The sequence below is a fragment of the Heloderma suspectum genome, chromosome 10 (genome assembly GCF_057233095.1).
Source record: "Heloderma suspectum isolate Gila_16-S chromosome 10, 16-S_ref, whole genome shotgun sequence".
NCBI classification, from domain to species: domain Eukaryota; kingdom Metazoa; phylum Chordata; class Lepidosauria; order Squamata; family Helodermatidae; genus Heloderma; species Heloderma suspectum.
Genome location: NC_139467.1, coordinates 7,687,993 through 7,714,143, shown reverse-complemented (window position 1 = coordinate 7,714,143; position 26,151 = coordinate 7,687,993). Strand labels below are relative to the sequence as shown.

At 46.9% G+C, this 26,151-nt stretch overlaps 1 protein-coding gene across 1 annotated transcript; it reads left to right on the top strand.

Moving 5' to 3' along the window:
* Window positions 1–492: 492 nt before the first annotated feature.
* KPTN (kaptin, actin binding protein) lies at window positions 493–24,028 on the top strand. Its single transcript, XM_084814906.1, has 12 exons — window positions 493–3,974; window positions 5,324–5,406; window positions 12,542–12,626; window positions 13,209–13,263; window positions 15,641–15,716; window positions 17,855–17,928; window positions 18,365–18,474; window positions 18,663–18,776; window positions 19,666–19,738; window positions 19,845–19,980; window positions 21,882–22,091; window positions 23,491–24,028. The coding sequence occupies exons 1-12, from the start codon at window positions 3,512–3,514 to the stop codon at window positions 23,629–23,631; spliced, it is 1,620 nt and encodes a 539-aa protein (XP_084671032.1). The 5' UTR covers window positions 493–3,511; the 3' UTR covers window positions 23,632–24,028.
* Window positions 24,029–26,151: the final 2,123 nt, after the last annotated feature.

The window sequence follows — 26,151 nt, the reverse complement described above, 5'->3', positions numbered from 1 at the left end:
ATGCCCAAGAGAACAGAAATTTGTTTGCTTAGGGAATTGGTGTGATCTGCTTTCTACTAGACATGGTTACTTCTAGGGCAGGGGTGGGTAACGTGTGGCCCTCCAAATGTTTTGGCCTCTAAATGTTTTGGCTAATGGATGTTTTGCAACATCCATTAGCCCTAGCCAGCATAGCTAATGGTGAGGGCTGATAGAAGTTGTAGGCCAACATATCTGGAGGGAAAGAATGGGATTATCATTTTGTAGTGCTAGGCTTTTGGCTACTGCAGTGAGTTAGACTCAAAACAATCTCATTCTTTCCTCGGTGAATCAATTTTTCATGATCATGGGTAGAGTTTAGCCTTGTTTTCATGTTACTGCTGCTTCTGATGCTGTGCCGTTAATGTACAACTGTGTCAATCAGGCAACATGTCAGTTGAGCATACCTGTAACTGGAAACCTGTGAGCCAACTTGGTTAACTGGCTTTTTGAAGAAACAAATATAGTTTTAGCATGCTGCAAAAGGTTAAGGTGCCTTTTTTTGAGTGCCTGGAAGGAAGAGGGTAGTTCTCAGAAAAGGTTACTAACTGTTAGGAAAAAATGCCATCTCCCCCTTCCTCCCCTCCCCAATCAAATGGGGAGTAGGGAATACTGTGACAGGGAACAACTGGTAACATACATACTACTGACAAAGTCCTTTTAAAACAAGCCCAAGTCCCTCAATATGGTGGAAGATTCAGATTTAAATAATACTGAACATACGTTTCAGCTGAGAGGTCTCTGTGGCTGTCATTGCTTGGAAGAAAAGCTGCAAGAAGTTTAAACTGAAAAACAAGATAGACAATGGGAGTGGGGTGGGAATGTTGGCTAATAACAAATGAAAAACATGCTGTGGTGAATGTATTAGAAGTACTGGGTTAGTCAATACACAATTGGTAGTACAAAGTGATGTACTAATAAAATCTCAGAGTCTGCTACATTTTTCAAATCATCCACCTGTTCATGCTAGTCCTTAAATTCAATGCTGAGACAGGCTGAGTTTTCCTGCTTCATGTTCAACACCTGTTCAGGATAGTGCCAAAGTTTAGCATTTGGAACTTGCTATTAGAAGGTTGCATGAGACTGCAAATTTACATAATTGTGCTTGTAATGCAGCCAAAAACTTGAGGGGCTGTCTGCTAGCCTTTGTTAAATGTTCTTTCCCATTTAAGAGTCTTTTTAACTTGGGACAGGTGCAGATGTGCAGTCTGGATGGGAATTGGGCCTTCACCAATTAACCCTACTCATTATTTCATACTTCTACCAGTCTGGTGCCCTCCGGATGTGTCATACTTTGGTGCCCTACAGCTCTCATCAGCCAGCATGGGCAATGCTGGCTGGGGGTGCTGGGTGCTGTAGTCCAACACATCTGAAGGGTGCTAGGTTGGGGGAAGGCTGCATTATGTTAGGACAATTTTTAATCAATGAAAGATATAAGGTACTGTGCCAATTAAGCATTTAAAAGCCTGCAGCCCATGAAGATGTCAAGCCAACTGTATCTCTGAATCTAGACTAATGACCCTGCATGGAGAACTCCCAAGTTCTCTCTGTCTAAACTAGATATGATGCCACATTTTTAAGGCTCTAGTTACCTTGAGCAATGGTTTTGGAAGATGTCTTCATAGGAGGTTGCCAGAGCTGCAGTCTCAAACGTTTTAGACATGGAGTCATAATGCCATATAGTGAGAAGAGGTGGGGAATTAGATGGTGGCTTTGAAGACTTGGTATTTCAGTAATTTGTGTTCCCTTCCTTGAGCTGTTAACTCTGAGTTTTGTGCGAATGTTTTCTGGGTTACCATTTTTCTCACCCAGAGTTCTCCCTGCCCATTGCATGACTCTTCTCTCCAGAGAAATTCCACAGACTGACATATTGAAAGCCATACAATACTTGCTCAATTTTAGAAAGGCCATTGGCTTTTTCGAATGATATGAAAATGGCTAGCTGAATGAGATCAGCTAGTGCTTTATCAATAGTTCTGTGTAGAATCTGAGGGTGCTATTTAAGGATTGGAATTGAGTGGGTGGGATCTGCTAAGCAACAAGAAAACTTGGCAAAAACAAATCAATCCTGCATTTGTGTTAAAATGTCCTAATCTTATCCAGTGTGGGAAACAGAATGGGGACTCATTTAATACCTTCCAGCATGCTCTTGTAACATCCTCCCACCTACATGCACTGCTTGTGTACCCCCAGCCCCATTACACATTGTATACTAAATTTGTTTATCCTACAGTAGCTTGCCCTGAACTGGCCAGAGTCTGTTAGTTATAACTGTCCAACCAAAAACAAACACTGAAGAATGTTCAATAGATTGAATGGTTGACTGATCCTGTTCATATTTACTAGTAGGTAAGTGTGCAAAGGATTGCAGCCTTTGGTAAAAGAGGAGACAGTGTTTGTTTCACATTCTTGGATAAATTCCAGAGAAGAGTCTGTTGCAATAAAAACAAGGAGTCTTTTGGGGGGACCAAAAATGTGTACAAACTTTTGCTATCTTTGAGTTTGTGTCCCCAGCAATGTTGTTTTAATTTGTTAATCATAAATATAACACACCTGCATGTGGTTGGGGAGGGGTAATTGAAAGCAGTGAGGTAAAAAGCAAATGAAATGAAAAGCGTGGAAGGAATGCGAATTATGTTAAAGCTTCAATGTATGTAATGTGGCTTATTTTGGAGCAAGTCCCCTTGAACTCAGACTGATTTCTTCTGAAAAGGTGAAATGGAGGCATAGCAGTGTAGTAGCAGAGAAGGGCTGGCCCATGAAATAGGGACTGCTGCGGTGTCAAGGGCTGTCAAGATGCTGCCAATAAAAACGTACATTTAACGATTATAAAGAGAGAAACACAGAGCAGATCCAGTCTTTAGTTTTTAAAAAAGAGTTGTGGCACATGGCTGCTCCTCTGGAAAGTATTTAGTTAGTGCTGCCTTTTCCAACCTGGCTAGAAAAGCTTAGCTGGCTGGGAGATTCTGGGAGATGTAGTCCAACACATCTGGAGGGTTCCAGGTGGGAAAAGTCTTGAGTTAGAGGATGTGCGGCCCTCAAGGCGGCTTGCAAGATTAATAATACATTGCATTGCATATGGTGAAAGCCTGCCCCGTGAAACCCAACAAAAGTAGCCCACCTGTAACAAGGCTCCTGCTGTTTTTATGTGTATTTTTTTTTCCAAAAAAAACAAACCCCTCTGAGCTTGGTTAGCTGCATTTCTGACTCTCTCGCTACTCGGGGCAATTTGTTTGCTTGAGCCTGATTTTTTTTTAAAGATCAGACCTACGTTGTTGCGTCATAGCCCTGACGTCACCCGAGAGCAAGCGCCGACGGCTCAGGAGCCCAGGGCGGCCATTTTGGAATTGGGCGCGGGCGGGGCGAAACGCCGCATGCCCGCGACGCCATCATGCGCGGCGCGCCGCGAGGAGCGGGAGCCCCCCTTTTAGCCAATGGGGGCGCGCGAGAGGGAAAGGCGGACAGGGCTGCCCGTGGCGGTGCCTGAGCCGGGATGGAGCCTACGCGGGGCTGCCCGTTCATGGAGGACAGCTTCACCCGCTTCTCCTCCCAAAGCAACGTCTACGGGCTGGCGGCGCTGCCGGGGGCGGCCGGGCGCGGGCCAGGGCAAGAGGGCCCCTCGGGGGCGGGGCTGGGGCAGGAGGAAGCGGGGGCGCCGAAGCGGGGGGCGCCAGAGGGGGGCGGGCAGCCGCTGCGGGTCTCCAAGGGCCTCCTCGGAGCTGCTTCGGGGGCTGCCCGGTGGGGCCCGGAAGCCGCAACTGGGCCCGGAGTGGGGCTGGGGGCCCCTGTGCCTGCTGGCCCGGAAGGGGCCTCCCGGCTGGGCTGGCTGTGCAAGGACGGCCCGGGGGGGCTTCTGGCTGCCACCTTGAAGGGGAAGGTGATTTATTTCCGCTACCAAGACCTGCGGCAGAAGCTGCGCCCCGTGGCCAGAGAGCTGCAGTTCACCTATATCCCGGGTAATGTGTTCGCCTATTTATTACGTTTCTAAGGCGCGCAGGCCTATGCATGTTCGGACAGAAAAAAGGCCCGCGACTCCACGGCTGGGGCGTGCTGGGGGGAGTTGTAGGCCTTTTTTCTGTCTAAATGTGCATAGGACTGCGCTCTAAGCCGCCCAATAGCCGACGGATCACAACAGTGAAAGCCATAAAATGCAGCACAGTAACAGGCAGCAAGTTTGAGGCTGCAGTATAAAATAAGAAGAATGAGTCTAGCAGCGGCGCAAACATCTAAAATACAGTGCCGATTTTTATACGGAAACTGAAAAACTAAAATGCCTGGGAAAATAAAAAGGTCTTCACCCGGCATCCCAAAGAGCACAATGTAGGTGCCAGGCGAGCCTTTCTGCCAAGTGCCACAGCAGAAAACGCCCTCTTCTTAATAGCCATCCACCTCATATCCTTTCTGTGGAAGGGCTGCTGAGGACGATCTTAGGGTCCGGGGAGGTATATACAGGTGGAGACGACCCTTCAGGTAATCTGGCCCCAAGCCATTTAGGGCTTTGAATGTTAATACTAGCATTTGAACTGGGCCCGGAAATGGACTGGGAGTAATGGTTGGGATAGGGAGAGTTGGGGTCTATTCTTAATTTTGGGACTGGTGGTGGTAGAGTCTGTGGGCTAGAACAGAGGGCTGGGAACCAGGATCCTGGTCTTCCTCCCCGATCCCAACCCCACAAATGTACTTCCAAAATGGTGTGTCATTGATCTTGTGTGGCCTTCCTCAACCTGCTGCCCTCCAAATGTGTTGGACTACAACTCCCTGCACTCCCCATCTGAATGCTGGGAGTTGTAGTCCAACATATCTAGAGCGCACCAGGTTGGGGAAGTTTGCTGTATGGTGGATGCAAGATACTGAGATAAGTCATTCCCTTTTTCTTGGCCCAACTGGTTAGACTTTTCCTTCTGGTGTCTACAATTGCATTGGACTTAACAATTGGCTAAGGGCTGTTTCATATATTATGCAGGACGTACCAGTGTCTGCAGTGGAGTCCAGCAGTCCTTGCTCTTTGACACGTACACCCATAGGATGCTCATGTTCACAATGCATCTTTCACATTCATGCCTTATACTTTTCAGTGTATTCTTCAAATATCTTTGGTGAATTCCTAAAAAATGCAATGTGTGAAGTGGGCTCCAAGGGAGCAAGACACCTGACCTCTAGCCTGAAAGAGATCAAGAAATATTACTGTCAGCTGTCTGCAATGGGAGCAGCTGTTCTTTTTGTTATCATTGTTTAGTAGTACAGCTGTATTGTAAGCCATTTAATCTCAAAGGCAATTGCTGATGTATGTCTCTTTCCTTTTCAGTGGATGCTGAGATCGTGTCTATTGACACTTTCAACAAGTCGCCTCCCAAAAGGGGCCTGGTGGTGGGGATTACCTTTATTAAGGTATGCCATTTTCATAAGTTTTCCAATTTGTAACCTGCGTGTTCGGTTCTTCACAAGCACAGCTATAAAACGAGCATGACGGTGGCCTGCTGCTCAGGATTGTTCTGAGGATGAATGTGTTCAGGACTATAAACAACAGTTCAGTTATAACCTGATTGTAAGCATATTTTCTTGGAAGCAAGACTTGTTGAAAAAGACTATGTCCTCAAGGTCTAGGGCAGCCTTCATCAACCTGCTTCCCTCCAGATGTTTGGACTTCAACTCCCATCAACTCCAGCCAGCATGGCCAATGGTCTGGAATGCTGAGAGTTGTAGTCCAATGCTATACCAGGAGGGCATTTGGTTGCAGAAGGCTGGTCTGGGGCATCCAGGTCACAGGGTTCCTTCCTTATGAAACGGTGCAGGCACATAGGCAGAGGCTTCTGATGGCACAGGTAAACTTGCTCAACTTATTCAGAGGACTTCCTTCATCTTGGAGGATGAAGATGAGGCATATATTAAGCCACTTGTTTCAGTCAACATGCTGTGCAAAATCCCCCCCCCCCCTTAGCATTCCAACTTACACAGCCTTTTGCTTCATGGGTAATAAAATGTCCCACACACCCTGCTACCTGAGGCTACTTGCTACAGGTTCAGTTAATCCAAACTCTTAAATCCCTAGATTTGGGGTTAGGAAAATCTGGAACTGCCATTGGTTTATCTAACTCAGTATTGCTTGCACTGACTGGCAGCTGCTGTTCAGGGTTTCAGGCAGGGGTCTTTCCCAGTACTACTGAGAGATGCCAGGGATTGAACTTGAGATCTTCTGCATGCAAAGCAGGAGCCACGATCCTTTTTATGAAGCAGCTGGTTTTCACTGACCTGAACTCAGCTGTAGGTTATGTCAGTATAGGGTCATAGGGCTGGGCCACAAAGAAGAGAATAAGGAGGTTGTGCAGACAAGGAAGAAATAAACTGGTCATTACTGGAAGTGGGAGGGGAGCTTTGATGCAGGTTAATGATTAATATGTCAACCCCCTTGAAAAGAGGGATGGGGGAAAGATTAGGAAATGCAGCTTTTCCCTTCATAATTTCCCTAAGGATTTGTGTATTTTGTAAAAATAAATAAATAAATCCCCTTTCTCCACACCACTTTTCTTCTCTCCATTTCCAAATTTGTTCCTTCTGTCTTGTAGTGCCACCCTTCTTTTTCCCTCCAAGGAAAGCATCTCCCCCCCCCCCCCCAGTGGAGCCAATTTTTGTGGGGAGGAATAGCTTCAAACTGAAGTTCAACACAAAATTGGGGGACAAAATAACACAAAAATCAAATTGGGTTTATTTATAACTGGATGGGGGAATCAAGCAAGGTTTTGATACAAAATAATCAGCAATAATGTTTGAAGTTCAGTGTATTGCTAATTAATCATAGAGTTGGAAAGAGACCTTAGAGGTCATTTAATCCAACTCCCTACTCAAAGTAAGGGTGCAACTACAGCAGCCCTGACAGATAGCTGTCTAGCCTCTGCTTAAATACATAAGAACCTAAGAAGAGCCCTGCTGAATCAGACCAAGGGTCCATCTAGTCCACCATTCTGTTCACACAGTGGCCAACCAGCTGTCAACCAGGAACCCACAAGCAGGACATGAGTGCAACAGCACCCTCCCACCCATGTTCCCCAGCAACTGGCGCACATAGGCTCACAGCCTCTCGTACTGGAGTTAGCACATAGCCATCAAGGCTAGTAGCCATTGATAGCCTTTTTCCCCAGGAATTTGTCTAAGCCCCTTTTAAAGCCATCCAAATTGGTGACCATCACTACATCCTGTGGTAGTGAATTCCTCGGTGAAGAAGAACCCACCAAGTCACGAGGCGGTCTGTTCTACTGCCAAACAGCTGTTGCTGTTAGGAAGTTTCTCCTAATGTTTAGCCAAAATCTGCTTCCCTACAATATCTATTTTAGTCCTCCTCTCTGGAGCAACGGAGAACAAATCTGCTCCATCTTCTGCATGACAGCCTTTCAGAAATTTGAAGACTGCTATCATGTCTCCCCTTAATCCTTTCTTCTCCAGGTTTAACATATGTATCTTTTTCAACTCTTCCTCATAGGACTTGGTTTCCAGACCCCTCATCATTCTGGTTGCTCTTTTCTGGACATGCTCAAACTTGTCAATGTCCTTCTTAAAATGGGGCCTCCAGAACTGGACACACTACTCCAAATGCAGCCTGACCACCGCAGAATGCAGCAGAACTGTTATTTTTCATGATCTGGACCGTATGCTTCTACTTAGGCAGTCTAAGATTGCATTAGCCTTTTAGCAACTACATTGAAAGCTCATATTCAGCTTGTGATCCACTAAGACATCTAGGTTCCTTTTTTATGTTCTGCTGCCAAACCAAATCTCCCCAGTTGTGTACTTGTTTCTTTGACTTTTTTTGGACCTTTTTTGGACTTTACATTTATCTCTCTTGAATTTCATCTTGCTAGTTTTTGTCCAGTGTCCCAGCCTGTCCAGATACTTTTGAATCTTGATTCTGTCTTCTTTGGTATTACTTATCCTTCCCAGCTTTGTGCCATCTGCTGATTTGATAAGCATGCTCTCTCCATCCTCATCCAAGTCATTTATAAAAATGATGAATGGCACAGGGCCTTGGACTGGTCCCTGTAGCACTCTGCTTGCGACCTCTCTCCAGGTTGACACAGAGCCATTAATGAGTTTTTGTTGGTTTGGTTGCTTAACCAGCTATGGATCCAATTAACAGTAGTAGTGTCCAACCTACATTTTGTCATCTTGTTAACAAGGATACAATGGGAAACCTTGTCAAAGGTTTTGCTGAAATCAAGATAAGCTATGTCTATGCTGTTCCCATGACCAACCAGATTTGTTAACTTTATCAGAACAGATAAGCTTGGTCTGGCATGACTTATTCTTGGTAAACCCATGCTGGCTCCTTGTTATCACTGTATTATTTTCCAGATTCTCACAGACTGACAGCTTAATCTGTTCTAGAATTGTAACCGATACCGATGTCAGGCTAAGTGGTCTGTAGTTTCCCGGATCCACTGACCCCCACTTTCTGAAGATGGTGCGGACAACATTTGCCAGGCTCTGGTTTTCTGGCACCTCACCTGTTCTTCAAGAATTCTCAGAGATTGCAGCCAGCAGCTCAGAAATAACACCTGCAAGCTTTTTCAGCATCTGTACTGGCTGGGGGATGTTGGGAACACATCTGGAGGGCACCAGGTTGGGGAAGGCTGTCCTAGGGTGTAACTCATCTGGCCCTAATTGGTTCATTGAAAAATGACGTCCCTTTTCCCCTTCTTCATAAATCATAATGTAAGTACATTTTGTTTGGTCATAAGCCATATTAAATATCAATGCAAAATAAAGTCCAAGAACCGTATTTACATAGGTACATCATATATAGACAAGAACCTTGAACTGATAAACGGGATGCAGGTTGGCAACATCTATACAATTAATGACTAATAAAACACTCCACCACATGCACAGGAAAAATACCCTTTGATGTACATCTTCTATTCCTATGGCAAATCAAGCCACCTTTTCATATCTGTTGCTGTTGGCTAGCAGAAATTCATTTTTTCTCCTTGATTTGTTCAGAGAGCAGTGCTGGCAAGAAGTTCTAAAGATCTGTGTCTTAATTCCCTTGTAAACTGGACAACACAATGAGTAGTGGGGTAAATTTTCTATTGAATCATGCCCCATATATATATATATACCTCAAATCATTTGGAATTCCCATTGGCTTGCCTGTTCCAACTCACCCAGACCCTTCCCTCCCTCATCAGTGACTGGCCCCTCTGCCTGGGGAGAAAGAGATCCATATGTTGGTCTATCTTGATTGCTATCTATCCTAGCTTTCCCCAGTTGAATGGGTTATGACTTTATCTTGAAATTGTAAGCCTGAAGGCAGCGACTGTTGTTTCTAATGTTTGTACAATGTCTGACGATTTTAGGTACTTTATTACTAACCTCCCTGGAACTATAATTTAAGGCTGCAGAGGGCATCCATTGAAATCTGTATAGAGTTGGAGTCCTCATCGCAGGAAATTTTTATAAGATCTGCTAAGTAGCTCTTGTAGTTATGATTAAATGTAATCATGTAAAAGGGGTTGATTTGACTTCTGGGAGGGAAGATAGTTGGCATCAGTGCTGCATTTTGTCTGTTTTTGAATAACTGTTTTGCCACTGAACGCCGACTACCAATAAAATAGGCTTATTAAAAGCCATATGACTGCTAAAGTTGATCCATCTTATGTAGCCAGGAGGCTCCACTCAGCAGAAGTCATAATTTTACTGATTGGCTTCCATTCACATCAATCAAAATCAAACATATGACCCCCTAATACAATAGTACATATGAAACTGCTTTATACTGACTCCGACCGTGATATCACAGCTAAGAAGGCAGCAGCAGCATAATTTTAAAAGACAGGAAACAATCAGCGATATGCTTTTAAGAGTATTCACATTTTGGTGGAAGATGAAGAAGGAGATAGCCTGCTTTTCCGGAGCAGGAACTCACAACAAAAAGGGTCCAGGCTCCGGACTGGCGCAATCTGGGATGCACAAGAGGGCCTTTTCTGTAGTGGCTCCCAGGATGTGAAACTCTCTGTCACATGAGCTTAAGTTCTTTCCTTCTCTGCTCCTGTTTGGAATGCTTTCTTTTCCAGCAAACTCTTGACCTCCATGCTGCACACGTGTGCGAGAGACAGACAGACAGACAGCTTGTCTATCTAGCGCCAGGGTCTGAGGTGGAGAAGGCTCTTTCCCACCACCCGCTTTCCTTATTCTTTCAACTGGAGATGCCAGGGGGTTCAACCTGGGACCTTCTGTGTGCAAAGCAGGGGCCCTGTGACTGAGCCCTTCCCCAAACCATGGCAATTGTATTAGCACCCTTACAGTCCCCAGGCGCCCTGCAGGTTGTGCTTCAACCCCTGGAACCACTAGACAGGAAATCTTCTCCATCAGTCTGTTTCTGTCGTGGGGTCCTGGACCGGCAGCTCTGCCTTTCCGAGTCACTTCCACCGGGTTTCCTCAGCAATGTCTGCAGAGCATCCCCCATGTGGATTCTCCCAGCTCCATTACAGCTGGTTACAACAGCTGGGATTCTTTAGCTTGGAAAAAAGGCGAATAAAGGGAGGCGTGATAGAGGTGTACAAAATGATGCACAGTGTGGAGAATGTGGATAGGGAGACATTTTTCTCCCTCTCTCATGATACTAGAACCCAATGGGGTTGTCCCATGAAGCTGATTGGTGGGAGATCCAGGAGATTCAGTAAAAGGAAGGACTTCTTCACACTGTGCATGGTTGAACAGTGGAATTCACTTCCACAAGATGTAGTGATGGCCACCACGTTGGATGTCTTTAAAAGGGGATTGGACAAATTCATGGAGGAGGAGGTTATCAATGGCTATTAATCCTGATGGCTTCTGCTACCTCCAGTACCAGAGGCAGTATGCCTATGTACCCCAGTTGCTGAGGAACCTGGGCAGGAGGGTGCTGTTGCACTCATGTCCTGTTTGTGGGTTTCCTGCAGGCAGCTGGTTGGCCACTGTGTGAAAAGAATGCTGGACTAGATGGACCCTTGGTCTGATCCAGCAAGGCTCTTCTTATTAGGAACCTAGACTCTATGCAGCGAAAATGCTGGCGCTCTCTCATTTTCTCTGGAGCGGAAGCCTTCTTCAGAGCCCCTACTCTCTCCTTATCTTTCCAACCCAGTTGACCATCGCCAGTTACTCCCCCTCCTCCTGCTGTTGCTTAGCAACTTGGTGGAATGGATTCTTAAGAAAGGCATGAGTGGCAGCTGGCTGTATGCCAGAATGAGTATCTTCTAGGTTTCTTGTGGTTGATATGCTGGGGGTGTTCAATAATATTATTTTACCCACTTGTTCTTATATAGATTTCCCTTTGTTTTTCTTCACTTGTTGAAATATTTGTTGTAAATAATGACTTATCCCCTTCGTCATCATATGCAGTGCAATTGGTGCTTTCGGTTTTCCAGAATATTTTTGAACTGGAAAACTTTGCAATGCTGTGAATTGGAAAACCTTGCAAACTTTGCAGTTAAGATGTTGGTTTGTTGACTTGGGCATTGGGAACTTGGTTTATTGTATTGTGTGTGTGTGTGTGTGTGTGTGTGTGCGCGCGCGCGCACGCGCGTGCATGCATGCCACTTATTACTTTAATCATCAACCAGCTCCTCAGTCCTCCCAACAACTCAGTCTCGGTTGAAAAGTGTGCTATAAACGTAGAAGAGAAAGTAACTTGTGTTCTAAAATGTATTAATATTAAACACAGATCCATCCACAGTAAGGCCCATTGATTGATGAAGAATTTTCTTCTGTGTAGATATGCTTAGGATCACATTGCTAGAGAAAGGATTAGGAATAAACTATCTTGAAGCAGTGGAGCATTAGTTTTGAGGATTCTGCTGGATGCAAAATATGCCTCCCCCCCAATAGTCCTACGTATTAACACTAGGTTGGATCCAGATTTAGTCATACTGAGAGTAGACCCATTGAAATGAATGGGAATTAGTCTTGACTAAGTTAAGTCCCATTGATTTCAGTGGGCCTGCTCTAAGTATGACTACGACTAGATCCAACCGATAGACTCCCCTGCTCAAGTCCTTATGATTAAGTTTTTCTCCCTGTTTCATAATGCTAGATTTAGGGGTGGTCATGGAAACTGCTTTGCAGTATATTCAGGAAAGACAGGAAGAAAGGGCTTCTACACGCAGCACCATTTGTTTATTTGCTGTCACTGGATGTGGCAACAGCCACTAATTTAGATGGTTTCAAAAGAGAGTTAGCTGCTGATAGACAGATTCATGGAGGGGAGCGGATCTATTAGTCCTGGTGCGTGTTTGGCAGCCTTCCCCAACTTGATTGCCCTCCAGATGTGTTAGACTACAACTCCCACCACCCCTGACTATTGGACATGCTGGCTGGGGCTGATGAGGGTTGTAGTCCACCACATCTGAAAGGTGCCAGGTTGGGGCAGGCTGAACTAGATGGACCTTTGTTCTGATCTAGTAGGGCTTTTCTTTGTGTTCCTGTTTCTGCCACAGAGTCTCTTGTCTTATGAAATGAACCATTTCTTGCCTGTTTTTCTTTCCCGTCTCCATAGGATTCTGGAGACAAAGCCAGCCCCTTTCTTAACATTTACTGTGACTATGAACCAGGCTCGGAATATAACCTAGATTCTATTGCACGTAAGTCTTCAATGCCTGTCTTCGCTTCCCAACCATGATCTCTCTGATCTCCTCTTTTCCCAGCCCTGGCTATCAACCTCTGAGGCAAAGTATATCAAAAGTAATTAGAAAATCTCTGCAAATGCAATAGTCTGAGGGTAGAACTTCATTTTCCTTGGTGCAGAATATGGATTTTCTAAGAGCAGAGTAACATCTGCTGCTATATTCAGGGGTGTGAAGCTGGAAGTTTAAAAGCCATTGGGTGCTCCAGTTAGCTGTGCTACATTTTGCAAGTCTTGGCCACTGGAAGCCCAGAACATGCATTTTCAACACAGAATCTTCTGAAGCTAGTGCCTCTCTGCAGTCAAGTGGACTAGAAACTACTGTCTCCAAAAACACTTGTTTTTATCGCCGAATTCTGATTTGGATAACACACAACCCTTGATAATAGTGACTTTCTTTTGATTTGAGGAACTTTCTCCCTACTGGATGTGTTCACGATCCAGTTGGAGCATGTTCCCTCATGCTCTGGCTAGGGAACAGGGCCTGCTTGCTTGTATTTTAGTGAGCGTTTTTTCTTTGTCTTCTTTCCCTTCTCTCCAGAGAGCTGCTTGAACCTGGAGTTGCAGTTTACCCCTTTCCAGCTTTATCATGCAGAGTACGTATCTGGCTCACCCTTTCTCGTCTCTCAGCAAAAGCCTGGTAAAACTTCAGCCCTTCTAGATTTGCCCCCTTCACCTGCTGAAGTTGATCCAATAACCTATGTTAGAGGTGGGCAGACTGCAGGCTTATGGGATCTATTTTTTTTTTTTTTTACTGGAACCCCAGGAATCACCAGCTGGAGCCTCATGCAAAAGACATACACTTAGAATTAAAGAATTCTAGGAACCTAGAAAGCTGCCTTATAGGGAGTCAGACCATGGGTCCATCTAGCCCGGTATTGTTGACACTGACTGGCAGCAATGGCTCTCCAGGGTTTCAGGTAGGAGCTTTTTCCTGCCCTACCTGGAGGTGCTGAGTATCGAACCTGAGACCTGCATGCAAAGCAGCTGCTCCAGCACTGAGCTATGGCCCCTGCCAGGAATTCTGAGCCCAGGAATTTGTTTTGAGCATCCACACTGAATGGACTCTTTCCACAGAAAAATCCACTCCTGGTTACTCCCCTCCCCCTACTTTCTTCATTTCATCTGTATAATTTGGAAGGGGGGGTGTAATTTTGTTGGTGCCGTTGTTTAACTATTGGGAGTCAGAAATCTTTGCTGATCTACTTTAAAGACACTCAGAGATCTACCAGTAGACCTGGATCTTTCTTCTACCCACCCCTGATATATTCATATAATCTGTGCTGTGTTTTTCTTTTCTTTTTTTAATAGACAAAATGTCTGTACTGAGAGCAGCTGAACTCCACATTAGAGATGGGCATTTGACAGAGTAAAAAAGATTTAGGCTGCAAACCTCTACACAGTTATTTGGGAATAAGCCCTGTTGAACTCAGTGGGGCATCCTTTTGAGTAGACATGCACAGGATTGCACTGTCAATCAATTGACTGGCCAAATATCGCTCAAGTTTTTTTTTTTGAAGCATTAACTTTGTTAAAGCACCAAGAAAATGGTACTCTAATCGTCTTCAGGTTTGCCGCTTACATACTTCCAAAACAAATTAGCTCACTGTTTTTTGAAACAATGAAACTGACCTTTTAAAACATTGTAATAAAAGCTAACTTTAAAAACCCCCAATATCAAGTATCGTTTCTGTAGATGCAAATGAATTTGCTGAACCGTTCTTCTCTTTGGCATTTATCCTAGAGCACCAAGGTCAGGCTACAGCTATGGAATGTTTTAAAAATAAATTAAAATAGAAATAAAGCAAACTAACAGCAAGTATTAAAAAACAACAACCATTTTTGAAGGCAGTTGTGCTAAGTTGCCAGCAGCTCATTTCTCGAAGCATCTTCAGTTTCATGGCATATTTGATCATATTTGACCAGTCAATTGCCTTGCGTGCCAGTCCTCACCTAAAACATAAGGACTCCTCTGAATCATATCAAAGGTCCCGCATCCTACTTCCCACAGTGGCCAACCAGATATTTCCCAAGAAGTCCACAAGGACGGCGAGAAGGCAATAGCCCTCCTTGTTCCCCAGCACCTAGTAATTGGAGGTATGCTGCCTCTGATCCTGGAGGTCCTGTACAGCAGGGGTGAGCAGAAAATTGATCTCCACATAATGTTGGATTTCACCTCCCAGCATTCCTGACCAAAGGCCATGCTGGCAGGGGCTTCTGGGAGTTGAAGTCCAAAACATCCGGAGATCTACCGTCCGCCTGCCCCTGCTGTACAGCCATCTTGATGGATAGCCGGGCATAAACACGTGAATTTGCCTCACCCCCTTTTAACACCATTTAAGTGAGCAGCCATCATCTATGTTAATTATCCCTGCATTTCCCAAATGGCTGGCAGGCAAGACAGGCTTTTTTCTGAATTAGGATTGGAGGCGCACCTGCCTCTTGCATCCCAGAAGGCTGACTTTCACAGTGCGTAAGAGAAAGAATTACCTGCCCTCAGAGGAGCCCATCCTCTGCATGAGTCACTGCACTGGACTTGGCTGCTTTGAGGGCAGGCAGTTCTGCTGCACTGGGAATGATGAATGATCTGATCACATCAATTGCAGAAACACAGAAGGGTTATCTCTCCCCCTCTGCCCCCGAGCAGAACCTGATTGGGAGGAGCAAAGAGTTAGGCAGGATGCTGCCTGCAGCAGGCGTCCACACTGAATGGAGAGCACAGTCTTGCATATATTTAGACAGAAAAAAGTCCTATAACTACCAGCGTGCTCCAGCCAGCCATGCTGGGACTTGCAGGAGTTTTTATCTGTCTACGTTTGCATAGGATTGCGCCCGGATTTACGTAACTTAGTTTGAGCACACAATCTTGCTTTCTGTTGGTGTGGTTGCAAAATTGGGATCGTTTTGCGGACAGACCATTAGCTAGATATAGATATAGATATGCATTGATGAATACTGCTTCTCTTGTTCCAGAGTTCAGGTTGCTGACCAGCCAGAGACGGTCTTCCTTCTGAGTGGCAATGACCCTGCTATCCACCTGTACAAAGAGGTGAGATCACCAGGTGAACTTTGCCTTTCTGGGCTCTTATAAGAACATAAGAAGAGCCCTGCTGGATCAGGCCAAAGGCCCATCTAGTCCTGCATTCTGTTCGCAAAGAGGCCAACCAGATGCCTCTGGGAAGCCCCCAAGCAGGACAGGAAAGGAATAGCCATCACACACTTCTGGTTCCCCCAGCAACTGGTATACATAGGCATCCTGCCTCTGATACTGGAGGTAGCATATAGCCAGCATGACTAGTAGCCATTGATAGCCTTCTCCAGGAATTTGTCTAACCCCTTTCAAAACTGTCCAGGTTGGTGGCTATCGCTACATCTTGTGAAAGCAAGTTCCAGAGTTTAATTGTGCACTGTGTGAAGAATCATAGAATCATAGGATAGTAGGGTTGGAAGGGGCCTACAAGGCTATCGAGTCCAACTCCCTGCTCAATGCAGGAATCTTTCCTTTTATCTGTTCACCTTCATGGGACAACCCCATTGGGTTCTAGTATTATGGGAGGGAGAAAAATGTCTCCCTATCCACTTTCTCTACATCATGCATAATGTTATACATCTCCAACTTGTTTCACTGTACTCACCTTGTATCTAAGCTAAACATTCCCAGACATTGTAACCTTTCCTCATAATGGAGTTTTGCCAGCCCCTTGATCATTTTGCTTCCCCTTTCATTCACTGTTTCATCTCTATTATGCCCCAATAACTACCCTCTGTGCCCCTTGTAAGCTTTTTATTGTTTTAATTCACCCTTTCTGCTTTGAGGGTCCCTTCATCATCTTCATTTATCTTTGATAAAACATGGACCAGACCTAACCCAATTGTGTCCTCGAGGGCTTCCTTTACATGCTCCAGTCCCAAGGTGTGCTCCCCCTCTGTGCTTTTTCCCTGGGCAAGCCACCATGCCCACAGGCAAAATGGCTCTTCTAAACCTCTCTTCTTTGATGCGAACAGCAAGAGAAGCTTTGGCAGAGCCCTTTGTGCTTCTGCCACTCGATCTCTGGCTTGAGCCAAGGTACAGGCAAGTGGGGGTGAGCAGCTTGAGTCTTCATTGGTAGAAGGCTCTGCCAAAGTCTCATGGAGGAGAGTTCCCCTCTACTCAGCACTGGTAGAGCCTCATCTGGAGTACTGTGTTCAGTTCTGGGCACCACATTTTAAGAAGGATGCAGACAAACTGGAGAGGGCTCAGAGGAGGGCAACAAAGATGATCAGGGGACTGGAAACAAAGCCCTATGAAGAGAGACTGAAAGAACTGGGCATGTTTGGCCTTGAGAAGAGAAGACTGAGGGGAGCTAGGATAGCGCTCTTCAAGGACTTGAAAGCTTGTCACAGAGAGGAAGGCCAGGATCTCTTCTTGATCATCCCAGAGTGCAGGACATGGAATAATGGGCTCAAGTGACAGGAAGCCAGATTCCGGCTGAACATCAGGAAAAACTGCCTGACTGTAAGAGCAATATGAAATGGCACCAATTACCTAGGGAGGTAGTGGGCTCTCCCACACTGGAGGCCTTCAAGATGAGGCTGGACAGCCATCGTGTCAGGGATGCTCTGACTTGGATTCCTGCATTGAGCAGGGGGTTGGACTCGATGGCCTTGTAGACCCCTTCCAACCCTACTATTCTATGATTCTGTGAGGAGGAGGAGGAGGAGGAGGAATGGGCTGAAATGCCCTCTGCCTGCTGGCATCGGAGTGACCCTGGTGGGCAGAACCGGTGCATCTGGCCTTTCAGCTTCTGCTAAGCTGAAAATAAATATAGCCCCTGTTAAAAAAAAAAAAAAAAAGAGAGAGAGAGAGACTAGTCCAAGCCTTCCCCAACCTGGTTCCTTTCAGGTGTGTTGGACTGCAACTCCCGTCATTCCCAGCTAGCATGAGCACCAGGCTGGGGAAAGCTTGGACCATTTGTTGGCCGGGGCTCTGGGTTCTGTGGAAAGAGCACCCTATTCTGAGCGTGCATGGTGAGTGAGCGTGGGGCTCGCTGCAGCCTTCCTCGTTGCATTCGTAAAGCCAAGGTTTTCCTCCTGCCCTGTGGCGGCAAAGAACTGGAGTTGCACCAGCAGCTCCCAAGCCGGGATTCTGGTTTCCCCAGTGAACTGGTGGGAACCGTGATGTAACAGCAGCGTCCGCTCTCCTTCCAGAATGAAGAGCTACACCAGTTCGAGGAGCAACCAGTGGAGGACCTCTTTCCTGAGCTCACGGAGCTGCCAAGCAAGTAGGCGGTCTGGCTGGTCATTAAGGCCAGGACCCGTGGAGAGCAGAACGGGCCGGGGAGGGAGCTGGTGTGGGGAGGGCAGGTGGCACCTCGAAGTCTCTGTGTGGGCTTGGCAGAAGCTCTAAGGCAGAGGCCCAGCCCTGCTCCCCATATTGCACCCCCCCACACCTACACCTCTCGAGAAACAGCCCCTGCATCCCATTCCTCCTCCACTCTTTCAACCTTGTCCAGGATACTTCCCGTATGTATATATTACTTTATTTATTTGAAGTATTTTTATGTTGCTCCTCAGCCAGAAAGGCTCCCTGAGTGGCTTACGTATCATTACTAAAACGAGACGGTCCCTGCCCACAGACTCACAACTGAAAAAGCCACGACACACAAGGAAAAAGTGATGGGGAGGGCAGAGGGAAGGTTGACGTCTCCTCCTTTGCAGTGTGCTGTGGCTGGATGTGTATAACATTCCAAACTTGGGGCAACGCATCACTGCCTTTGGCTGCCAGAGTGGCTACATCCGAGTTGCCCACGTTGAACCGGCCAGCCGAGGTAAGGTTTAAACAGAAAACAAAACTGGTTCCTCTGCCTTCGATTGAGCTTCTTGGGGGGACCAAGCTGTGTGGCTGCCCCAGATTTTAGCAAAGGCCAGATAGTGCCAAACTGCAGGAGAGTGCTTTTCCTGGAGGCTCAGAGGCTGCAGCATTGGTTGATGCCCTCTCCCTTTCCCTCCCCGCAAGTGGTCCTCCAGAGTTGGAGCATCCAGCAAGACGGCCCCATCTCCAAAGTTCTGGTGTTTGCCCTGCCAACTGCCTTCCGCCCAGGTGACCTCTCTGGAGCCACGGCTGCGAATGGTAAGAAATGAGAGGGGCTGCAACCTCACAACTGGGGTATGGGCTTGAGAGCCCATTTTCCCTCAAGCCTCAATGGCAGTGGAGAGCCAGCTCTCATCCCAATGCCAACCCAGTATGCAGCTACTGTGAAGAAGGCAAACTCCATGTTAGGCATAACTAGAAAAGGGATTGAGAACAGAACTGCCAACATCATACTGCCTCTATACAAATCTATGGTGTGACCACACTTGGAATACTGTGTCCAGTTCTGGTCACCACACCTAAAAAAGGGTATTGTAGAGCTGGAAAAGGTGCAGAAAAGGGCAACTAAAATGACCAACGGGCTGGAGCATCTCCCTTGTGAGAGACGGTTACAACAGCTGGGATTGTTTATCTTGGAAAAAAGGAGTGTAAGGGGAGACATGATAGAGGTCTACAAAATTATGCGTGGTGTGGAGAATGTGGATAGGGAGACATTTTTCGCCCTCTCTCAAAATACTAGAACAGATAAAAGGAATTACTTCTTCACACAGCTCATAGTTAAACTATGGAATTCACTACCACAGGATGTAGTGATGGCTACCAGTTTGGATGGCTCTAAAAGGGGGTTAGACAAATTCCTGGAGGAAAAGGCTATCAAAAGCTACTAGTCTTGATGGCTATGTGCTGCCTCCAGTACCAGAGGCGGTGAGCCCATGTGCACCAGTTGCTGAGGAACACGGGTAGGGAGGTGCTGCTGCACTCATGCCCTGCTTGTGGGTTCCTGGTCGACAGGTGCTTGGCCACTGTGTGAACAGAATGCTGGACTACATGGACCCTCAGTCTGATCCATCAGGGCTCTTCTTACGTTCTTATCCCGGCATGGGCTCCACCATCACTGTGTTTGAACCATTTGCTTCTCCTCCCCCAGGTAGCCCTGGCAGCCACACTCAGAGCTACAGTGTCCTGGTCACCAGCACTATTGAACTCTCTGTGGTCTACAGGTGAGTGGAGAAGGTAGAACAGGAGGCCTATGAAGACCCTGGTTGGACTCCCCTTTGCTTGGCGTGGCAACGTCTCTTTGTTCCCCCCTTTCCTGTCCCCTTTCAGAAATGTGCTGCAGAATGGCCTTGAGGATCAGCTGGTCTTGCCGCTGAGTGACCAGTACGACAGTGTGCTCTGCGCCCTCGTGACAGACGTCAACTTTGACTGCGAGCCGGAGATCCTGCTTGGCACATACGGGCAGGTAGGTGGCGTGGCCTTCACCTTCACACTGACCTGGTTGGCTCCAGCATATTGCTGACTCACTTATCTTCCCATTCAGCTCTCTCTGGCATCTTTCACAGAACAAGCTCTTAAAATATTCTTTGTGGATATTTTTAAAAGTTCTAGCCTGTGCCTTGGGTTTTCAAAAGTAGGATGGAGAGAGAACTGTCTTAACCTGAGTTGGAACAATGGTCCCTATATCCAGGCAGGAGTCTCTTCCAGCGGTGCTTCCCAAGGTGCTGAGGCTGAAACCTGGGGGCTTACATTTAAAGCAGGGGTGTAGAACCTCAGGCCGTGGGCCAAATCTGGCCCTCCTGGGGTCCCATTCCAGCCCTCGGGGGTTCCCCTTTCCCTGATTGCCAATTGTTTGATTTCCTGGCTTTTGCACAGTTTTTTCCCCATTCTAAGTGGCTGAAGTGCCCTCTCCTAAGGCTCAGTTACTGACAGTAAGAGCATTAAGCTCAAATATGCTGGTATTTTGGCCTCATCCCATTTTGCTTTTGGCAACACCCACCACTGGAATGTGGTCTCCGAGAGCTCCGAAATTTAATTTGGCCCTTGGGCTGAAAGGCTCCCGATTTAAAGAAACCCTTGAATCAGATTTCTTTTTCCTTTTTCTTTAAATAAACCAAAGCAATATGGCATCATCAACGCCGAGTGCTCTTATGAGCGTGCAGACAAACTCAGAGGAGCCAACTGTTGCATGATGCAGCTTTAGCTAGGTTATATTATTTCAGACCCAAGGTAGGTGAGTCATGTGTATGGATGCTCAAAGTAAGAGGGCTCAAAGAACTGTCCCAAGAATCCCAAGAAAAAGCGACAGTCGTGCATGGGGGAAAGCCGATACGCTTTTGCACCACGTGAGAGCTCTAGTCATTTGTGTCTGCTCCTTGTAGTAGTCCCATGGCAACACCAGGAGGCTTGTTCACGCCCCGTTTGGGCCTGCTGCAGGTGTAACATTAAACTGGATTTGTGTCGTGCACTTTCAGCCTCTACTTTCTGCACTCCCTCCCACGGAATAGCACATCTGTGTTGGTCTTAATGTGTTTCTGAATCGCCCCTCCACTCAACTGAGTGCTCGAGGCGATGTACAATAAAATCATTTAAAAAATCAAATACAGCAATTCCAGTCGAAACCAAACTGATCTGAAGTGCATTCGTTGCAATGAAAGAGGGGAACCTTCTAAAATCAAATCCCTTAAGCCTTGGCAGAACAGGATTGTATTTGCCAGCTGCCTGATAGCGAGGGAGCCAACCTAACCTCCCTGGGAAGGGAGTTGCACATTCAGCAGGGCTGCTATCCAGAAGACCCTGTTTCGTATGCATTAGAGGGAGCCATGCTTTATGCTAACCAGGATTGCCCATGGAACCACATTTTGAAAAGTAGGAGTCTGGCTTGTGTTAACCATGGCTAGCACAGAAGCAGATGTCACTCTGCTTGCAATGAATGATGGAAGGCTGGAGAGGAAGATGTTTGGCAGAGAAGAAAGGAGTACCCAAGCCCACTGCATGCCCCTGAAATCCTAGCTTTGTTTAAGAGAGAGGGGGCCTTAAGCCGCAATCCTAGGCATGTTTAGACAGAAAAAAGTCCCACAACTCCCAGCATGCCCCAGCCAGCCATGCTGGGGCATGCTGGGAGTTGTAGGATGTTTTCTGTCTAAACATGCCTAGGATTGCCCCCTCAGTGTTCCCCGTTCTTAGCAGAAACAGCCAACAGTTCTCTGTGCGTCTATGTGTTTCCCTTCTGCAACCATGAGGGATAGAAACTTGCTTTTAGAGGGAACTGGCGTGCCTGGGACTCTGCATTGGAGGCCACACTGACTTTTTGTATGGCCTATTGATTGTAGCCTGACTCATAAAGGACCTTCCTTGGTTTCTTAGGAGCTGTTGTGCTACAAGTACCAGGCCCCAAATGCTCACATCTCAGACGCCACAGGACTCCAGTCCCTCAGCCAGCGTGATGGGGACTTTCGCCTGCTCTGGCAGCGCACTTTCCCCAGCCCCCTGCTGTCCATGGAATATGTCGACTTGACCTGTGATGGGCTGTGCGAACTGGCCGTGGTGTGCCTGAAGGGGCTGCATATTCTCCAGGTGCGAATGTGGTGCGGCAAGGGAGGGGTTGTTTCCAGGGGAGATGTGTAAGGCGGTTTCACCAAGCCCTACCCCCATAGGCCTCAGCAAAGTTATTTCAAAGATTCAGTTTGAATTAAAACACACACACACACACACACACACACTCCAACACATTTGCATTCATTGGCCAAACCACTGCTGGGAGCCGGTTTATTTCTTCCTGTGCCAGCTGGGTACAATATGGACTGGACAGTGTTTCCTTGTTTCTCTGAAAGTAAGAGGGCTAGATACTTGACATTTTTTTAAAGCTGAATATTCAGGAAAGAGGTCTTAAGAGGTCTATAATATCTCTAAGGACCCATTTGCCCACCCCACTCAGCTTCTGCATAGCCCACTATCCAGGCAGAATAAACATTATTGGAAAACACCTAATAAATTAAAGAGAGCTTATCCAGAATAACTTCTAATCATTTTTAATTCTGTAACCACAACAGGCTGGAGAAAAGCCCAGATGCTCAGGTGTAGATGATCTGCTTGCAGCTGCCAGGTTTTGCTTCTGACACTCTTCTTTCCCACTTCCCTCTTCTATGGAGCCACATGCTAACCTTCATTCAGCAAAGCCATGTTACAAAAGCTTGAAACAGGGCTTGAATGCTGAGCGGGTTTGGCTCCAGGCGCTGCGCCCTTCAATTCCTGGGGCACTTGTTTCACAGAGGCTGTTGCACTGGGAAGATGGTGTGCTGCCAACATCCCACCCTCCCAAAGGCAGGGCTTTCTCACCCCCAGCCCACATCCTGTTTTCTACGTTTTCCACAAAAAGGAAACCACTTCCCATATTCAATTATTGACTGTACTGAACTTACACGGCACCTTTCTGACAATGCGATCCAAGCTTTTTAAAAAATAAGCCTCCAATTGAATAGACATGATGTAGAAGGAAAAAAGGGACAGGAAGAGAAGATGGGGAAAAGAAGGGAATTTGGGTATCTTGGTCACTGCAGGTCCAGTTCTGGGAGCAGCAGAGTCGTAGGTCCCAGCCAGGCCATGGGAACCTTCTCGTATGATCAGTCAACTTCTTCCAAGGCCCTGCTCCATGCCCCACAGCCATCTAATGGGCAATAAGTAGCTACACGAGACAGGGCCCTCTCAGAGGTGGCATGCAGTGGGTTTTGCACAAATGGGTTTTGGAAGGCAAGCTGAAGCCTTGCTATTTCAAGAAGGCGTTTGGGGATGGCAGGTCAACCAGCTGATAGTTCTGTTGATCATTTCAGTACTTTTGCTGAAAAACTAGATGGTTCTAGTTCTGTTTGTATGTTTCTGTATGTTAAACTTCCTTGTGGATCTCGGCAGGGCACAAATACTTTCAAATTAAAATCTGCTCTCTTGCTAACCCTTTTTTCTGCCTTATCCCCAATAGCATAGGCTGACTCAGGCAGCCCAGTGCCTCTTGGAGCGTCTTCGGCTGAAAGTGGCAGGCCGGGTGGCCAAGATCAATATCTCTAGGCAGCTGCAGGAGACCAAGACTGAGGACATTGATGGGAAGGGATCAAGGGAGTGATGAATTTGGTCAGAAAGGATCAAAGGACCAATGGATCTGGCCATGCCTTCTTGCTTGTTCACTTCAGCCAGAAGAAGTGATTAAGAGTATCTGGGTAGCAGTGCCATTCCAAGGGATCCTTGCAGCTCTGCCATGGAGTCACCAAGGGAACAAAGACCAAATTGATACCTCTGGTAGGGGTTAGGAGACAGGGTGCACCCAGTATCCTCAAATGGCATTCTTTGGAGGCATTGTCAGGCAGCCAAACAGGAAGTGGTGGCTTTTGGACGCAGGAAACAAACCTCGCTGATGATATTTCTTGCAAACCTTTGCCATTTTTCTCATCAGATCCCAGGGGGCTGCTTTGAACTTGGCCTGACCAAGAACTCTGTAAATAGACAATAAACTTTGTATTACGAGCACTGTGTGCTCTCTGTGTCTGTGTGATGGACAGAAGTCTGGAATGGGATGAAGATGACTGTTCCCCAATTACTTTAGAATGTCTCCGTTTGCCTTTCTAGCCACATGGCATTCAAGGCAGAGTGCGTCAACGATGGGAACACAATATTAAAATGAATACAATAAAACAAATCTCAGTAAGGCAGCTAGAACATCATGCAAAGAGACTAAGACACAACTACTAAACAGAAGAGCACTGAGAGTCCTTAGTATCACTCCCATCCTAAGCAGGCTGAGTTAGATGTTTGTCCCATTGAATCTCCTTCCCTGACCCTTATCCTTTGGTCCACCACTCTCCCCTACTAAGCTGATGTAGCCAAATAGGACTCTGCTGTTGATTCACATCCAGGAGGAGTCAGAAAGCAACATTGGAAGATGCCTTATACCACGTCTGATCATTGGTCCATGTAGTCCAGTACTGTCGACACTGACTGGCAGCTGCTCTCCAGGGTTTCAGGCAGGATTCTTTCCTAGCTCTACCTGGAGATTCTGGGGATCGAACCACCTTCTGCACACACACCATGTGCTCTACCACTGAACTGCAGCCTCTCCTGACAGAATGGAACAGGAACCTGCCTTATACAGCGTCAAATTATTGGTCCTTCTAGCCCAGTGTTGTCGACACTGAGTGGCAGTGGCTTTCCAGGCTCTCAAAGAGGATTCTTTCCTGGCCCTACCTGGAGGATGAATTTGAGACCTTCTGCATGCAAAGCATGTGTTTGATAACTACTGAGCTATGGCCCAATCCTCTCTAGGGACAGAACAGGAGAAGCAACAGCTGGCTTGCGTCTCATTTCCTTGGCACTTCTAAAGGTAAATGCGGCATCTCTGGTTTGTGATTCGGTGACCCTATTCAGAGCTAGGTCTACTACCCAAGAGGCTTTTCACTTTACATGGCTTCAGTTGCTTAGCCCTGTCCCCCATCCTCCCTGGGAAGAATTCTGACTTGGGCATTCAGCTAGTGTTTGAAGCAGGAGAAGAAGCCAGCTGTGTCCTTTGCTTTCCCCTGTGTTGGATGAACAGATCTACCTCTTGTAATTTTAGGCGGGTACATACTTCCCTGAGTGCAGAAAAAGCTGATGGTGTATCTGTTTCAGGGCTGGATTCTACTGGCGAATGAGAACAGGTGGCCCAGGAGAGAGGGCATGGATTAAACTTGAACTGTAATAATTAGGAAGCATTTGTGGCATCTTAACGTGGTGTGTGTGTGTGTGTACAGAAGCATCTTTGTTCAGGGAGGGATTCTTCTGGTTCTCTGTGTTATGGAGGGGGAGTGGTATGCAGGGAAATCCCCTTGTTATCTCTGGTCACAGATCTGGGGGCTCCAACCACAGATTGGAGATGAGGGGATTCCTCTCCCTCCCTCCTCCCCAAGCATCTGGTAGCCTCCAGGACAGGGGCGGAGCTCCGGCAGGGGAAGGTGAGTGGGTGGGGCCTGGATGGGGAACCTCTGCAGGCCGGATTTTCCCTACCCCTGGCCTAGATTCATGTTAATCCTGATAGGTTTCAGAAGCAGGGCTGTTTCAGTGGCCTTGCTTCAGGGGCTCAGTGCTCGGCTTGTTTGCTGGAAGAAGGGGCTAGGAAGCGCACCAATGCCTGGGAAGGGGGTGGCCCCAGAGTTGCTTGCATTGCTTGGGTAGCAGTGAAGTAGCTTGTAGTGGGAAGACGTGTTTGTGTGTTGGTTTGCCGGAACTGAATAGTCGGACCCGGCCTGGGCTTGAACCAGAGTTTCCTGATCTGCATTCCGGTGAGCTTCTTGAGGCTGCAGAGTAGAGGAAGACCCCGTGGTGCAACAATTAAGGAGGATGCTGACGAACTGGAACGTGTCCAGAGGAAGGTGACCAGGATTGTGTGGAATCTGGAAACCAAGTCCTGTGAGGAACAGTTGGAAGAGCTGGGGATGTTTAGTCTGAAGGAGAGATTATGGGGGGATATGACAGTAGTCTTCAAATACCTGAAGGGCTGTCATGAAGAAGATGGGGCAGACTGGTCCTCTGTTGCTTCAGAGGGAAGGATTAGATCCAGGGGGAAGAAATAGCAGGGAATTAGGTTTCAGCTAAGATCAGGAGAAACTTCCCAGCA

What these genes read in the sequence shown, in the direction of transcription:
- KPTN (XM_084814906.1), top strand. Translation starts at nt 3,512, where the DNA reads ATGGAGCCTACGCGGGGCTGCCCGTTCATGGAGGACAGCTTCACCCGC. An exon ending in GCAGTTCACCTATATCCCGG is followed by an intron (nt 3,975 to 5,323) that starts GTAATGTGTTCG and finishes TTTCCTTTTCAG; the next exon opens with TGGATGCTGAGATCGTGTCT. An exon ending in CTCACGGAGCTGCCAAGCAA is followed by an intron (nt 17,929 to 18,364) that starts GTAGGCGGTCTG and finishes CCTCCTTTGCAG; the next exon opens with TGTGCTGTGGCTGGATGTGT.